The 17,840-nt window shown below is 33.7% G+C and overlaps 3 protein-coding genes across 3 annotated transcripts; all 3 read right to left on the bottom strand.

The window, feature by feature from the left end:
* Window positions 7,198–11,284, bottom strand: LOC107635274 (cationic amino acid transporter 9, chloroplastic). The gene is made up of 8 exons (XM_016338700.2): window positions 10,971–11,284; window positions 9,994–10,400; window positions 9,716–9,892; window positions 9,113–9,337; window positions 8,849–9,025; window positions 8,298–8,525; window positions 7,890–7,979; window positions 7,198–7,758 (listed from the first exon to the last, which is right to left on the bottom strand). Exons 1-8 carry the CDS (start codon window positions 11,212–11,214, stop codon window positions 7,615–7,617), a joined length of 1,692 nt encoding a protein of 563 aa, XP_016194186.1. The 5' UTR covers window positions 11,215–11,284; the 3' UTR covers window positions 7,198–7,614.
* On the bottom strand, window positions 12,315–15,782 carry LOC107638121. The gene is made up of 5 exons (XM_016341291.2): window positions 15,752–15,782; window positions 13,249–13,459; window positions 12,950–13,154; window positions 12,708–12,847; window positions 12,315–12,624 (listed from the first exon to the last, which is right to left on the bottom strand). Exons 2-5 carry the CDS (start codon window positions 13,397–13,399, stop codon window positions 12,473–12,475), a joined length of 648 nt encoding a protein of 215 aa, XP_016196777.2. The 5' UTR covers window positions 13,400–13,459; window positions 15,752–15,782; the 3' UTR covers window positions 12,315–12,472.
* LOC107637246 lies at window positions 13,404–15,070 on the bottom strand. The gene is made up of 2 exons (XM_021122626.1): window positions 13,521–15,070; window positions 13,404–13,413 (listed from the first exon to the last, which is right to left on the bottom strand). Exons 1-2 carry the CDS (start codon window positions 15,068–15,070, stop codon window positions 13,404–13,406), a joined length of 1,560 nt encoding a protein of 519 aa, XP_020978285.1.

Raw genomic sequence — 17,840 nt, 5'->3', positions numbered from 1 at the left:
TTTAAATAAATAAAAATATATTTTTAGATTTTTTTTGCCCATATCTTATATGAACCAAGATGTGATATATCTTTTTTGAATTAAATGGTTATTTTTACTTATAAAAGTTTTTAATGTTAACAAATTTATCCACAAAAAAATGAAATTGATATTATACCTATGAAAGATAGGTTACATACGACAAAATTATCCAAATCTTAAAAAAACTACTTAAAAATTATAAATTACTCTTTTTCTAATTTTAATTCTCCTCACTCCTTATCCTCCTCTCTATCCCTACTACAAATATTACAAATAGTGCAATTAATTCCATAAAATTATCAAAGACTAACACACTTAAAGACCTAAATGTTAAAAAGCTTATTTTGATTTGATAATTTTCATCATTGATTGCAAGAGAATCTAACAATCCTTATAATCTTGATTGAGAGGATCAAAAGAGACGATAATAGTGGCAGTGTAGAGAGAGTGGTAGTGACAGGGTTGTAAGAGAATGAATAGGGACGGAGAGAAGGATTGCAGATGATGAGGGACTGACAATGGTGGCCGGCAGTGATGTAAACAAGGCCATAGCTGACTCCAACGACAAGAAATTGTAGTAGAGAGCTATACGAGGGAGGAGGAGGGTAGAGTTGGAGAGGAAAGGATTGTCATAACGGAAGGAGTAGAGGACGACGGTGAAAGAGAGATTGGGGTGGGAGCCCTCATCAACGCCAGTTCCTCCTTATCCACCTCCCATCCCGCATCGACCAATTTCTCAATGGCATCAACTATACCACTGTCGGACCTGTCCAAAGCATCTCAATAGCCTCTGAAAGCTCTCCTTTAATCTCAAACTATCTCTTCTTCTTATAGTTAGGGCTCAAGTATCTTGAACACTTTAATATTTTTAAGAGTTTTTAGAGGTACTTCTTCACTTTTGTTGATGAAGGATTACCATGTGTTCATAACACGCAGCGGAAGAAAATAAAGTAATCCTTAAAGATCTATTTTGTGCTTAAACTTTATTCCAATAATATACAGTATATAGTAGATCAGATCTAAATACCTGAGTACGCTAGTAAAAATATTTTTTCTCCTTCGATGGTACGAAGGCGCTATACGTATCCACACCGAGACCAACCTTTGCTGTCAACTCCTTGACCAATGGACATCTGATCTAAATTGAGAAACCTCTTGCAACTCTTTGCACGCCATTAAATTCTTCTCCAAGAATCAGGCTCACATACATTTATGTGTGTAGAGGTAAAGGAATAACTCTAAATTTAATCAAGGACGTTATTATATTAACATTTTAATATAATAACAATAACAAATTATTTGACACGTGATTGATTGAATTGTGGTCATACTACTTATTCCCAACAGTTGATGAAGTTCTTCCGAGCAAAATCAGCTATAGCAGTGAGGATTTTATGCCATGGTATACCCAACCACATTAGATCTAATTTCATCGGCGAGCTTTTGTCTTCTAGACGAAGAAAAGGAGAGGATGGTGATGGTGATAAAGAGAAGGAAGCGACAATAGTGATGGTTATAGTAATGGTGGCATTGGCGGTTGCGATAGATGTAGATAAGAGTTGAAGAGAAAGAATTTTAGTGGTGGTAAAGGATTAGGGATTAAGGCGGTTAGGTTAGGTTAAAAAGGATAATTTGGAGTTTTAGATAGTTTTTTAGGGTTTAGATAATTTTATTGTACAGAATCCATCTTTCATAAATATAGCGTTAGTTTTCTTATTTGATGAGTACTTTTGTCCTACCATTTTTTTTTTTTTTTGCAAATAACAAATTTACTCACCGTGTCTAACTCTGTTGCCGCTTACGCTTAAATAGATACACACTAATTTTTAGATGTTTTCTGTCCCATTTTTTGTATGAACCAAAATGGAACACATCTATTTTTGTGAATTTCTACTTTTCTTTTTCCTTTCTCTAGTCCACTTGTCTAAACAACAATATTTCTACCAAGTCTTCATTATTTTTTCACATACAACTCGTGGTTGACGGCAATATACATTAATTATTTGCTTTATAGGTATATAGTATATACTATATAGTGTGATTTCTAGTGTTCCCTTCATTAATGAGAGGCTTAATACCCTTCCATAACTGGTTGTTGAAAATTGAAATATTAAATTTCGGCTCCACATGAAAGGTCTGCTTGCTTGAGAAAAAAATGACAAAAAAAGAAAAAAAAGTATTTTTTCGTTTTTTTTTTTTTTACCAAAGATATAAGACTCGAATCCACAATCTTTTAATTGAGTATGAGGAGACTATGCCATTTGAGTTATAACTCATTGGCGAAGGTATTTTTTCGTTATAAATTTGTAGTTATTAAATATAATGAATTATATTTTGTTAATACAATAATTGAATTAAGAGATATATTTTTTTTAAAATAGATTTAATCTAACTCTAAAATCCAAAAATAAAATTCAGTTAAAAGTAAAAGATAATGTAAAAAATAATTCGATTGAAAATACAATAGAAAGTTTGGAATCTAAAAAAAGTAAGAGTAGGAAAATAAGATGTATGGACCAAATTTTTTTATGTTCTTTGTAAAAAGGATAAGAGAGTCAATACTCAATAGATAGTATTGCATCCAATGCCTTCCAATGGAAGGCAATTTTGAGAGCTATGAAGAAGTAATAAAGTCTCGAGATTCAGCTTTTTAGAAGAAAGCAATACATGATAAAATGGACTCAACTAATAAAGAACAATGCATGGAAATGAGTGAGTTTCAAAGGCTATCGGTTTTAAATGAATTTTTTAAAAAAAAAAAATTGAAAGTTAAAGGAACTATTGATAAGTTCAAAGCATGGTTAGTTCCTAACAGATTTGTAGAAAAGAAAAAAATTGACTATTTTAATATAGAGATAAGAATTGCTATAATTAGTGTATTTATAACACTCACCTCAATTTTTAATTTTGTCATTTCTCAAATGGATGTGAAAATAATATTTTTGAATTTGAGTCAAATTCTAGTTTAATTTTTAACATTTTAAACATCATATTTTAGTCTAAAAAATATTTAAAAGATTTAATATTATCTCACGCTTTGATACAAATAATTAACATATTGAAGAGTCAATAACATTTTATTTTAATATATAAGTAAAATCGATCTACCAACGATCACCATGTAAAAGCTTTCCCTTTGATTATAGAACATTGATGATTAATTGCTAAGATTTGAGTATTTTTAAGAGAAGAGGAATTGTTATATTATAAGAAAGTTTTGGTTATATTTCTCTAATATATAAAAATAAGAAGATATAACTTAATTAATAACATTGTTAACGTCTACGTCACTCATTCTAATAATTATCCGTATCAAATTTACCAGCAAAACAACACTGGATTTCTTTAAAAAATTTTAAGAAAAAATAATACGTGTGAAACATTAAGAACTAAATTAGAATTTGATCCAAATATTAAAAACTAAAATAATATTTTATGCATTAAAAAATAAGATGTACAAATTAATTAAGTTGAAGATAAACCCCCTAGCCAATAGCATAAAAAATTGATCAAATTGTTCTTTGTTCAAATTAGGAGAGACCACGATTTATGTGGTAATAAAAAATCATGGTCGAGAGCGACAATCCGTGGATGCGCAAGAGCATAGATTGTGGTTTTAAGTGAAACATGTAAAATATGGGCTATTCCCATTATTTACATTGAACTTGGCTAAAACACAAGAAATGCCAACGATTTATTCATGGATGCGGGTAAGATATAAAACCAGGAGGATGACAGCGTTTCTACTGGGTCATTTCAACGAAGAAAACTCAAACCATAGACAACGAGTTATATTTCTGAGACAACTGGAGAGTTTAGTGGGGTGCATCGCACATTAAAAAATTGCAATGAATTACTCGGATCAACAATACCAACTAAATGAGATTGTTTATGTGGCAGACAATATAAATAAAGAGGTTAGTAATTTTAAAATTTTTTTTAGTGCTTTGACTATGATAAATGTGATGATATTGTGAACTTTTAATGCTAGGTAGAATTTTGTACAGTTGTGTTTGATTGTAATTAGGAGGAAAAGGTATCAACTAGTTAACCAAACTTTTTAATGAGATTTTAAGGTCAAAGAAGATGTCTGATGAAATGGAGAAAGAGCACATTGGTACCTATCTACAAGAATAAGGGAGATATACAAAGTTGCGCAAACTATAGAGGGATCAAGCTTATGAGTCACACCATGAAGTTATGGGAAAGGGTGATAGAACGGAAGTTGAGAAAAGAGACACAAGTAACAGAGAACCAATTTGGATTTATGCCAGACAGATCTACCACTGAAGCGATATACTTATTAAGAAGGATGATGGAGAGGTATCGTAGTAATAAAAGGGATCTACATATGGTGTTTATTGATTTGGAAAAAGCGTATGATAGAGTACCAAGGGAGGTCTTATGGAAGGTTTTAAAAAAGAAGAGAGTAAGGATCGTATATATTCATGCAATTAAAGACATGTATGATGGGGCCACAACTAGTGTGAAGACTCAAGGTGGTGTGACAGAGGAATTTCCTATTGGTATAGGATTACACCAGGGATCATCCTTAAGTCCATACATTTTCACGTTAGTCTTGAAAGTACTCACAGAGCACATCCAAGAGCCTGTGCCATGGTGCATGCTTTTTACCGATGATATCGTCCTTATGGGAGAGTCAAGGGAAGAGAAGTTGGAGTTATGGAGAGAAGCTCTAGAAATGTATGGTCTACGCATAAACCGTAGCAAGACGGAATATATGGAATGTAAGTTCGGTCTGAGAAGGGAAAACCCTAATATAGAGGTGAAGATTGGAGAAAACATCTTACGAAAAGTTAAAAGTTCTAAGTATATTGGGTGCATCATACAGGATAATGGAGAGATTGAACATGATGTAAATCATAGGATCCAAACAGGTTGGTCAAAATGGCGGAGTGCATCTGGTTTTATATGCGACAAAAAAATGCTTTTAAAATTAAAGGTAAATTCTATCGCACCGCTATAAGATCGGCTATACTTTATGGTACGGAGTGTTGGGCGGCTAAAGGGGAGCACGAGCATAAGCTGAGTGTGGCAGAGATGAAGATGTTGAGATGGATGAATGATCATACGCGATTGGATAAAATAAGGAACAAAGATATAAGGGAGAGAGTTGGAGTAGCACCTATTATGGAAAAGATAGTTGAATCGCGTCTCAGGTAGTTTGAACATGTGAGAAGAAGACCGATAGAACATCCAATCAGGAAGGTGGATGAGATGGAAGATATGGACAAGAGGCGAAAGGCAGAGGAAGACCTAAGAAAACCATCCATGAGGTGGTCAAACGAGATCTACATGTAAACGGTCTATCTGTTAACATGATACATGACAGAACACAATAATGTTATTTAATTCATGTAGCTGACTCCATTTAGTGGAACAAAGCTTTGTTGTTGTTGTTGTTTGTTGTTGTTGTTGTGTTCGATTGTAACACGTATAGTTAGTGCATGTTAAATAAATAGAAAGATGAAATAAATCACTAGTCTAAAATCATGTACATGGTTGGATATTGATTTTATAGATGAGTCAATATGTTGTTACTATAAGGAGGTAGTAGAAGATGTCATTACACAAACACATCATCCCTTACTTTTAGGCTGTTAGGTGTACTATGTCGCTAGACTTCACGAATACTAATTTAAGCTTGATAAGGCTCTTGTTAATTGTTAGTGCATTTATAGAATGATAATATCTAGAGACCCATACTTTCTATATGACTTTTAGAGAGTACACAATCATATTGTAGGATATTGTGTACCAATTTGAACTTCCAATAAATGATGATTCTGTGAGTGGGTATCTGTCAGAATTTGAGCAGTATATGCTTGAAGGAAGACCAGCACGAATATGGTTTTGGGAGTTATTTGGTAAGCTTCTTTCTGACCAATATATTCATAATCACACTGTGTATCACATTGTCCATCACATTGTCTATTTAAGCATATATCGATGTCTCTCTTAAGGTTTTATATATAGGGTAAAGTACTAAATTAGTCTCCTACATTTTGGGCGTAATCCTGTTTTGGTCCTTAAAGTTTAAAGTGTCTTATTTGAATCCAAAAAAGTTTTATTTAGCTTCAATGTAGTCCTACATAACAATAGTACAAGAACAAGGTCGATAATCTTAAGAACAAGTACTCCATGCATCAAACATTTATTTATCATTCTCTTTAGTTCTATAGAAAATATTTCATTTAAATTGTAAGAAAAATGATAAATAAATGTATTAATGCATCCACTGTTGATTTTGTGCCCCTGTAACTTGTACTTGTTCTCCATATTATCGACCTTATTCTTGTACTGCTGCCACGTAGGATATTCCGTTAATTATTTAATTTTGATCTCATGGTGAGACTATATTGAAGCTAAATAAAACTTTTTTGAATTCAAATAAGACATTTTAAACCTTAAAGACCATCTTGATACGAGAGATATGGAAGTTGTGATAAAATTTTAGGAATTAAAAAATTATTAGAAATAGTCATAATGTAAGATTATCTCAAATTCATTCTATAAAAAAAATATAAAACAAATTTGATGAATTTAAAGGATATTCAATAAATATGTATTACTTTTTATTAAGTCATGTGTGCACATTTTGAACTAAAATCCCAAAAAACTTGTATGCTATCCGTAACCCACTAACGTTGGCCCTGTATCTTAGTCAACCATCTTCACTTAATACTACCTCACTCCCAAATGGTGCATAAACATTGATCATTTTCTCATCTTTGTCTAACCAATCAAGAAGTGTTATCCAATTCTCACTCTTGCTATATATTCTTTTAAGTCTAGTGAGGGTGGACAATAACCCAACTGGAATAACTGGTTTCCTGCAGAGATCTTGAAAAAGTTTTGTCAAAGAATGCATCAACAAAAGCAAGAGCATCTGAAAACCCAGACTTAGTTGAATGTTTTATTTGTACTCATTCTTGTGATCATCCAAGAGCATCATTACCATTAATCAAAAGGCATATTAGTGGCTCTCTTCAAATAAATCACAAGAGCGCAAACAAATAAAATTCTTGTTAATAAAATAAACAACTCTTCTGCTAATTCAATTATTTCTCTAACTCCTCAATCATCATATGTTCATGACTATATATTTGACCACCAAAATAGTAATGTTTCAATTGCAGATTAAGAGAGACAAGCTTATGAGTAATCTTTCTAACTGTTACATTGACTGAATTATAACACTAGTAGAAGACTAGAAATGCACCTTATACATTGAAGATTCTTATTACAAACTTTACCCACATATTCATCATTTATATAAAGTGGGCATTCCTTTCATGATTTGCTACATTCATTGGTTACGTCCCCAGTCAAAAGAAAGAAATAGTTGGTGCTCCACTCTGTTACATGTTCGACACTTCACCAATTGCAAAAAAAAATCTACTTATGATTGCAGACAATAATGACCTATAAAACTAAGTGTCGAACACTAAATGGATCGGACCATAAATTTTTTTGTTTTTTTGGGAGCACCCAAGAATCTATCCCAAGAGGGAAAAAGTCAAAGAAAGTGATAGATACAACATTAGCCCCAACCCAAAGTTCTCCTAAGACTCATTGAGCTTCATCCTCTGGTGCCCGGTGATACATGATGGTATCTGCTGCATTGGGATCAGCATGATACTGGCCATAGATGGCATAAACACCAACCATGACAAGACTTAGAACCACAAATCTCACCCACGCTTCATGATGTAACTGTAAATGGAAGAAATGCATCAATTATATGCCACTTTTACTACATAAAATAATCAACTATAACCTTTTCACAGAGGTAATATTTTAATTTTACTGACTTTTCAGAAACATCATGGTTTCATGAGGCATACCTGAGCAAATAAGAATATATTAAAAAAGATGCAAAGGCATGGCAGAAGGGGAACTCCAGGGCAAGAAAATCCTGGCGCATCTGAATAAGCCTGGGATAGAAAACAATGGAGCAAAACAGAATTAATGGGAGGAAAAACAGAACATCTAAATACAACAAACACATTAGTGAATTTCACAATTTCTAATGTTATGAAGACCAAGAAGTATAACTCATGACTGTTACATTGCTTTTTCTTTTTGGTGAGTTTGACTCATTCCACTGAAATTATGTTGTAACTTCGTTGTATTTGCAGGAAACAACACAACACATAATTCCAGGTTCCTTTCCCCCAACAACTAAAATAAAATTTTATCGAAACACTGTCTCTGACTATTAATAAAATATAATATTCCAAAAGAACAAGCACCTGGCGGATAAGAAGAGCAGCAGAAGCACCTACTGCAACAAGTATAGCTAGAATCATAAAAATAGGTGAGGCATCATAACGGAATAAGAGCCCAGTAGCAAATCCACAAGCGGCAATAGCAACGAGGCAAATTACACCCTCCTGCTTAGCTGAAGTTGATAATTGACTATTTGTCCTATCTTTCCAGCGAAGTACTACAACACATGCCGAGACAACTGAATAGCCAGTCTGAAATAAGAGAAAATATGGGATGAACTGTATTAACTAGCATAGACCACTGAGCAAAATTCCACTTTTCCTTAGTTATAGACATAAGTAACAATTTAACAAAGTGTTGCTATGGTGCAAAGCAACTTTCAATGAAGAGTGCAAATTGTTTTTTTAACGATGGAGGAGAAAAAAATAAAAAAAATAGCACTCTTCTCACAAATTCAATTACAATATTCCCTCTTTACCCAACTTCACTTTGTACCAAAGAAATTTCCTTTAACAAAACATTCATACACTGATTTGGTTCACACTCTCAGGACCAACAAATTAGAAACACTTACCAGTGTACCAACAGAGAGAATGTGTGAAAGCATTGTTACGTTCAATAGTCCAGCCAAAACACTGGCAACACATCCAACCCAGACCTGTGAATGAATAGGAGTGTGCCGTTTGGAGTTAACTCTGGCAAATATCGAGGGTAGTAAACCATCCCTGCCAAGCCCGAGATACAACCGAGACTGCTCATCAAAAACATCCAATCACTTACATTAGCACTTGCCTCAAAGCACTTCAATCAGCTACATCATAATTCAAAAGTGATTCACCTGAACGTAGAGACCAACAAGGAGTGTTGTTGTAAGTCCAGCAATGGCACCAACACTAATCAGAACAGAGACAAATTTTAATCCTTTAGATGTAAAAGCTTCAGCCAAAGGAGCATCTTCTCCAAGATACATGTATGGGACCATCCCCGTAATAACTAAGCATACTCCAATATACAATGCAATACAAACTAAGAGGCTTCCAATTATGCCTATTGGCAAATCCCGCTGAAATATCACAAAGATAAAAAGATAGTTGGTGAATTGATTTATGAGAATAGAAGAGGAGAAAAACTTTGAATGGAATACAAGACTTTCAATTAGTTGCAACAGATGCATATATTATTCTGTGATAGTAGCTTTGTTACACAGATATACAGCAGTACAAGCACATTTACAAAATGACCTGTTCTTATTGGCAATGATGATATCAATGATTATTCGTATTAGTCATAGTAGTAATAAAGCATTAAAGCAACAGTGGCAGTAACTATTTAAAACAAAATCAAATACATACTATCTAATGCCTCTACATCCGGTAAAAGATATGACATCTAGCAAATTCACAACTCACTGGAGCAATTTTCAAGTCGCAAGATAAAATACCTGCGGTCTCTTAGATTCTTCGGCAGAATTGGCAACTGCATCAAATCCAACATAAGCAAAGAAGACTACAGTAGCTCCAGTAAATATGCTTTTTATGCCATTCGGAGCAAAGGGAGACCAGTTGGAAACATCAACCTCAAAAGCTCCAACAAGAACGACAACTATAACAATGACTATCTGCAACAAACAGTAAATAATTTCTGATTCTCTTCTCATTCTAACCCAAAGATTAACACGGCTTAATATATAATGTGGTAACTGGTAAGATGGAAAGGAACCTTGGTCACTGTCATGAATGCATTCACAGCCGATGATTCTCCAACACCCCAGCAAAGAATCAGAGTGAGAAGAATTAGGAGAATTGGAGCCAAGACATTGATGGACAGAACTTCCCCAATGTCCTGACCATGTCCAATCCAGTCTGGAATGTTATCTTTCAACACAGGGAAGAGCTCTAGAATTGACACCACATAGCTTGCCAGGCTTCTTGCTATGCTAGCTGCTCCAATATGATAGTCAAGCATTAATTGTGCAAAAACAAGGAAAGCAGTGATCTCATTAAAAGCCGTGTATGTGTATAGATACGCTCCTCCGACAACAGCAGGGAAACGAGAAGCTAGCTCGGCATAACAGAGTGCATTTACAACACATGATGCTCCGGCAAGTATAAAACTGATTGTTACTCCTGCATTACAAAAGCAAACATTGAATAAGGCCACTACAAGATAAACCTTACATCCAAGACCAGGCCTCACTTCCAAATATTATGATATTCAAAGACCAATGCTAAGCTACACCGCCAATCCTCCTCCCCCTACCCTAGAACTTGAACCTCCAATATACCCTCCCAATCCCCAAAAAGAAGTGCTACTCCTCCTAATTCGCAATATCTGTCAGCTTTGGAATTTTAGAACATTCATAACTAAATGTATCTAGATACAAACAGTATCCGGATACAGTTGATGAATGCACCAAGCCTCTAAAATGATAATTGATAAACATTGTATTATGGAACTTTGTCTTGCATGTTTGCAACAATAAACACAAATAAAAAACTTAGGATGAATCTATCACAGCTCAAATCAAATTATTGTCAAGTGAACTTCATAAATAGGTGTGTGCCATAGTAATAGTAATCACTAAAAGCTAGATGAAATTTCAAACAGCTATTGTTTCAATTTTTTAGCGTTTCATAAGAAAGCAACAAGCTCAGCTACATCAAATAAATAATAAAAATTAAAATTGGAAGGCATACCGGGTCCAGCGTCACGGGCGACGGTGCCGGTGACGACGAAGATACCGGCGCCGATGGAAGCACCGATCCCGAGGAGGACTAGGTCGAGGACTCCAAGGCGGCGGGAGAGACCCCGGCCGTTGCTTTCAGCGGCCGCCTTCTCCGCCGGAGAGACGAGGCGCTTTGATCGGAGCGCCGACGACCAGAAACCGGACCAGCCGGAAGAGGCGGAGGAGGAGGAAGGTGCGCCACCACCAGTTCCCATAGTGAATGGAGAAGAGGAGAGAGAACGTTTCTGGATTTAGAGTGACAAACACCGAAATGATTAATGAACGCATTGTTGAAGAAAAGAAAAGTACGGCACGGTAACAACAAACAAAAAAAACGTCAACGAGTCTGAAACCCAGTTTTTTTATTGGAAATAAATTGTTTTTGGGTAAACAAATATAACAAAATTAAAAGGAAAATAAAACTCTAAATTTCTAGTATTCAATTAAAAAATTCATAAAAACTGAACAAGTTATAGTTAATTAACAATAACATTACTGTTATAATAAATAACAATTTTATATTGAATTTAAATCAGTGACTTCTTCTATATAATACCTTTAATTAATTAATTAATTATGATATGTATGGTATTTAAGATAATTTCTCTTACTATTTTAAACCTACAATAATACATATTAATTTTGTTAAACAAATTTTAACATGGAAATAATTTTAAAACATTTGTTCGCGTAGTTTAAATTTTAATTACTACAGAAATGAATACTTTGTAGCTGCGTTGTTTGAAAAGAAAAAATGGTGTGACATGGGACCAGGTTGAATCCAAGTTAACTAGTTAGCATGGAGTCCAAAAGCGTGACATGTGAGATAATCTTCCTGTGGTTGTGGTTGTGGATCTCCATACGTAGATATTAGATACATACATACACATATCTAAGTTTGACTTGCCTCAAAACCCATTATATACTAAAATAATTTAATAATATGAAATAATTTACAATGAGTTAAGTACTTCTTTCGTTTACAAGGTTGTAAAAATTAAATTTGTCTTTGATTTTTTTTGTTATTAAAATTATTTTGAAAATTACAAAATTTTATAAAATCATCCTTTATTATTTTTTTGACTAAAATATTCTTAGTCTTAAATTCTTCTTCATCTTCAGAAACCCTTCAATTTCACCAAACCTTTCCTCTATTTCTCTTTTCACCAAGGTTCAGAAAACCGGACCGGTCATCAAACCGTTCTAGTCACTGGTTTACTGGTTTACTGGTCTAACCGGTTCAACCGATAGTTCAACCGGAAAAACCGTTTTAGAGTAGAATAATAAATAAATTATAAATACACATCCTAAAATATAATTATAGTCTGATACAAATTTTAAAATATCTTCAAAATTAAAAACACTACATAAAATATCATCAACCAAATACATATGATCTTATCAAAATCCAAACTCAAAAGTTAAATAGTAATAAAAGCATATGTAAATATTAAATCCCAACATCATGGTTTATCAATTATCAAAATCCGCAAGAACTTGTTGCAAATCTGCTTCGGTGGGATGATCTTCACCATCATTCCCACCCTGATCAGCAGAAGAAAGAGATGCAGCATAAAGACCACTACTACCACCGCCACTTTGATATAAATCAGCATCAATTTCACCTAATAAAATAGAAATGTTATCATTATATTATAAACTAGCAACATTCTAATAAATCATTAGAAACTAAATATACTATACTCACGCAATAAGTCATCCACATTACTAGGAAGATCAGGCTCTTTCTCTACAACCTCTTCAGTCACCCAGAAGTCAACTTGACTGATACTTTCATAATCAATTGGATCATGTTGTGTCTTTTGCTTTCTTTTTTCTTTTTCCTTCCTAAAAAGTTAAATACAATATATGGAGATTTAATAATTTACAAATTTATTATGATAAAGATTACAAATGAAACAATATAGTATTTCATGAAACATATATTACCTGGATTTAAGACGCAAATTATAGGTAACATAAACAATGTCATTCAGTCTATCATGCTCCAATCTATTTCTTCTTTTTGTATGAATCTGGTCAAAAAGGCTCCAATTTCTCTCACACCCAGAAGAAGCAGATGCTTGGCTAAGAATGCGAACAGCTATCTTTTGTAGACATGGAGCAGAGCCTCCGAATAACCTCCACCATTCATCTACCAATTATAAAACCATAACATATTATAAGATATTAATTAAGAACATAGGAGCATAAAACAAGTTAAAACAAATATTCAACCATATTCTTACCAGGCTTAAGTTCAGATGCAGCTGGAATAACTTCTTGTCTATCAAAACTTTCCTTCCGATCTCTATATAAATGTATTTCTTTCATTGCATGAACTGAATCCAAATTGTTACACTTGCAATACAAGGTAACAAGATCAAGCAAACCTCGCATAACATCAGGTGCTTCTTTATAATTTTCATTAAAAAAGAATTTAGGATTCAGGAAGTAAGCTGCCGCATGAAGATCTTTCTTCAAATGCTTGTCCCATCTTGAGTTGATAATATCTGTGTACGGCTGATATGCAGTCTTGGATTGCCTAAACATCTCCTTAATTGCATCTTTTGCCCTTAGCATTCCTTCATAAACATACCCCAAAGATGGGGGGTCATCAGCATCAACAACCCTCAGCAAGTAAATCAGAGGGCTCACAAGTTTACATACAGTAAAGCAATCGTCCCAAAATTTGGCATCCAGAATAATAGCATTCACAGCTCTACCAGTAGCACTCCTTCCTAATTTGTGATCAGTGAAAATTGAATCTACAACCAATTGTTGCAACTCCTTTTTACGGTCAAAGATGCTCTTCAATGTAATAAACACAGTTGCAAACCGGGTTGCACCAGGACGTACAATTTCTCTCCACTTAGGTCTTTCTCTTAGCCAAGATAAGAAAACCATATGATTGTACACAAATACTGTGATCTTTGAAGCACGAATTGCAAGGTTAGAAATATGCGCCATGCTGCTTATATCTTTTAAAATAAGATTAAGGCAATAAGCAGCACATGGTGACCAATAGATATTATCATATTTTCTATTGATAAGCCTACCAACAGCAACATAATTGGCCGCATTGTCAGTCACAACATGCACAATATTATTTGGGCCAATCCATTCAATCACCTCAGAAAATAAAGTACACAAGTGTGAAGCATTTTTTACCATACTGGAAGCATCTACTGATTTCAGAAAGCACAAACCTTTAGAACAATACACCAAGAAATTGATTAACGTTCTTTGTCTTTGATCTGTCCAACCATCAGCCATGAGGGTACATCCAGTTTCCTTCCATACACTCCTATAACTATCAACTAGCATTTGACTTTCTCTTTTAAGATCAGCCAACAAATGAACCCTTAACTTATCATAAGAAGGCCCCTTATAACCAGGTCCAATACCAGCAACACCATCCAACATATCTTGGAAATATGGCGACATCACAGCATTAAATGGAATTTTACAATCCAAAAGCCACCGAGCAAATCGTTTATCAACCTCGTGTATCGCCTCTTTGTTTTGCATAACACTTTTAATACTTGGTTGAGCTCCTGGAGTTGTTCTTGGTGCAAACATAGGAGGAATGACTTTGGCTTTTTTCTTTGGATCGCCTCCAACTCCTTGCTGACTCGAGGTACGCTGCTGTTCCTGTTCTTCTTGAGCTATTGCCTCATCACCACCCTCTTCACCAAAACTTTCTTTTCTTTTCTTTTTGCTGGCCTGAATATCTTTCAACAAACTTTCCATCTGTTTTTCCACATCATATGGAACTTTAGGACATTTTTTCACGTCTCCAGTCATCTTTGCTAGATGTTTCTTCATCCTGTGAATTCCACCTCCATTGAAACCTTGTAGACAAAATAAACATTGATATTGTGGTTTTCCATTCACGTGTTGTAGAGCAACATATTTCCAAGCTAAATCTGTTTTTCCCCTAAGGTTAGAAGAACCTTGTGAATGACTATCGTTAGCAGCATCATTCGGAATAGGAGTATCGGCAGGCATGTTATTATTCACAGAAGCATTGTTATCAGCAGTTGCTTCTTGGTTAATACTATCTTCCATAACTGAAATTAATAAAACATGTATAAAATAGAAATTGACCAAACACAAATTGACCAAACACAGCCACTTACTTTTCAGATTATTAATTTCTTATGCTAATTGCTAACCAACAAACAGTCAAATAGAAATTGAGCAGAGGAACGAAGTTCACAGAAAATGCACAGTTCACAAAGAACAAGTTCACAGGAATTGAAATCAGAAATTGAAATCAGAAAATGCACAGAGCAAGTTCACAGAAATTGAAAAGTTCACAAATGAAGTTGAGCTGAAAATAGAAGACCAGCCAGCTTAACATTCATATTTTTTATTTTTTATGCTCAGCAGCAAACAGAAATTGAGCCGAGGACCAAACACAAATTGACCAACAAATAGAAATTGTGCAACAGAGAGGAATTAAGCTACAAAATAGAGCAGAAATTGAGCAGAGGACCAAATACAAATTGACCAAACACAGCCACTTACTTTTCAGATTATTAATTTCTTATGCTAATTGCTAACCAACAAACAGTCAAATAGATATTGAGCAGAGGAACGAAGTTCACAGAAAATGCACAGTTCACAAAGAGCAAGTTCACAGGAATTGAAATCAGAAATTGAAATCAGAAAATTAAGCCGAGGTCTAACTGTCTAAGTTCAGTTCACATTGAGGACAAAGAGAAAGAGAACATGAGCAGAGGTCTAAGTTCAGTTCAGTTCACAGAAAATTAAACCGAGGTCTAAGTGCACAGAAATTGAACAGTTCACATCGATGGAAGAACATGAGCAGAGGCGAAGGACAAAGAGAAATGAGCAGAGGACGAGTCACTCACCTGGGGTCAATGGAGGGCTACCGGTGTTGATTGTTAAGGACCGCCGATGAGAGGCTACTGCTGCTGGTCTTGAGACTTGAGAAGATGAAGACAATCGAGTTTGAGGGCTACTGGGCAGGAACCAGGCGACGATGGAGATTGGAGGGTTGCTAGAGCTGAGGATGGCAACACCACGGGGGCGAAGGATGGCGACAGGGGGCTATGGTTCAGGCAGCGCCGCTAGGGTTCTTCTTCTCCATTGGAGATGATTCAGATGATGATATAGGGAGCCAATAATATATATAATATTAAAAAGTTATGCAAAAAATTATATAATATAAAATGCATTCAAAAATATATCGATAGAGAATATATTTTAAAGTACAAAAAATATGTATGTACTTTTTATTAACGAAGTGGTTGATTCTTCGTATCATAAAATTTATCGATAACTGAATCTGTGTCAAAATTTTCAGCAATTTTCTTTTCAATATAATTAAAAACAATTAACAAGAAATTAACCTTTCATTTTGTTTATGAGTTATTCTTTACAATATTCATGGCTAAAGAAAATCTCTCTGTTGTAATAGTTGAAACTGAGAGAATTAATACCAAATGAATCAAGAAGGACGCTCACAAGAAGAAAAAAAATCCACTTTATAAGATTTGAAAAATTTTATTTAATTAAAAAATATTAGTAATAATATATTTTCAGATTTTTTTAATATTGTTACTTTTTTTAGATATTAGAAATCATTAATATTTAGGTTAGGCTAGATTTTTATTTATATTAGACTAAATACTAAATAAATTTTAAAAAAACTTAAATCATACTTAATAACTTATTACTATTAATTTTTTTAAAAGTTGGGGGTGAGGCCTCCACTCGCCCCCGTATGTCCGTCCCTGTCACCACTAATCCCCAACCCCTTCTTCATTATCACTGAGCCTCTTACTCTCTCTTTTTCTCCCAGACTCCTGCTCTCCCTCATCACTAACACCTAACCACATCAACAAGCCAGCAACAATCACAAAATAAATAAAAAATCCAACAACAGCAACAATCACAAGTCTAAAAGAACGGACATACGGGGGCGAGTGGAGGTCTCGACCCCCCAATTTTTTTATAAAAAATTAATAGTAATAAGTTATTAAGTATGATTTAATTTTTTAAATTTATTTAATATTTACTCTAATATAAATAAAAGTCCAGCCTAACCTAAATATTAATGATTTCTAATATCTAAAAAAAGTAACAATATTAAAAAATCTAAAAATATATTATTACTAATATTTTTTAATTAAATAAAAATTTTCAAATCTTATAAAGTGAATTTTTTTCTTGTGAGCGTCCTTCTTGATTCATTTGGTATTAATTCTCTCAGTTTCAACTATTACAATTGAGAGATCTTTTTTAGCCATGAATATTGTGAAGAATAACTCATAAACAAAATAAAAGGTTAATTTTTTGCTAATTGTCTTTTAATTATATTGAAAAGAAAATTACTGAAAAATTTGACACAGATTCTATTATCGATAAATTTTATGATTCGAAGAATCGACCATTTCGTTAATAAAAAGTACATACATATTTTTTATACTTTAAAATATATTCTCTATCAATATATTTTTGTAATACATTTTACATTATATAATTTTTTGTATAATTTTTTAATATTACATATATTATTGGCCCCTCCAGAATAATATTTCTAGATTCGTCCCTGGTAGTGAGGGCAAAATAGTCTAAAAAATATTGTTTAAGACAAAAAGATTATTTTATAACGTTTTGTAACTTTGAAGATGATTTTAATAACAAAAAAAGATCAGGGACGAATTTGATTTTCACCCCAAACTTTAGGGATGAAAAAAGTACTTAACCCTTATTATTATTATTTGAAGACACTTTTTCTTCTGTCAGATATTTTAAATTTGATTATCTTATTATTTGTTTATAATATATATTTGTTATTTTCTTATAA

The sequence above is a fragment of the Arachis ipaensis genome, chromosome B04 (assembly GCF_000816755.2).
Source record: "Arachis ipaensis cultivar K30076 chromosome B04, Araip1.1, whole genome shotgun sequence".
Lineage (NCBI taxonomy): Eukaryota > Viridiplantae > Streptophyta > Magnoliopsida > Fabales > Fabaceae > Arachis > Arachis ipaensis.
Note: the sequence above shows the minus strand (reverse complement) of the source record. Positions and strands in the feature narration are given on the sequence as shown.

Coding starts and splice junctions, on each gene's coding strand:
- LOC107635274 (XM_016338700.2), bottom strand. CDS start 11,214: ATGGGAACTGGTGGTGGCGCACCTTCCTCCTCCTCCGCCTCTTCCGGC. Junction 9,026..9,112: donor TTGTTGGTCTCTACGTTCAG/GTGAATCACTTT, acceptor TTTGATGAGCAG/TCTCGGTTGTATCTCGGGCT. Junction 8,526..8,848: donor TTCTCTCTGTTGGTACACTG/GTAAGTGTTTCT, acceptor CTCTTATTTCAG/ACTGGCTATTCAGTTGTCTC.
- LOC107638121 (XM_016341291.2), bottom strand. CDS start 13,399: ATGCGAGGTTTGCTTGATCTTGTTACCTTGTATTGCAAGTGTAACAAT. Junction 12,848..12,949: donor AATTTGCGTCTTAAATCCAG/GTAATATATGTT, acceptor TTAACTTTTTAG/GAAGGAAAAAGAAAAAAGAA. Junction 12,625..12,707: donor TAATGTGGATGACTTATTGC/GTGAGTATAGTA, acceptor CTATTTTATTAG/GTGAAATTGATGCTGATTTA.
- LOC107637246 (XM_021122626.1), bottom strand. CDS start 15,070: ATGGAAGATAGTATTAACCAAGAAGCAACTGCTGATAACAATGCTTCT.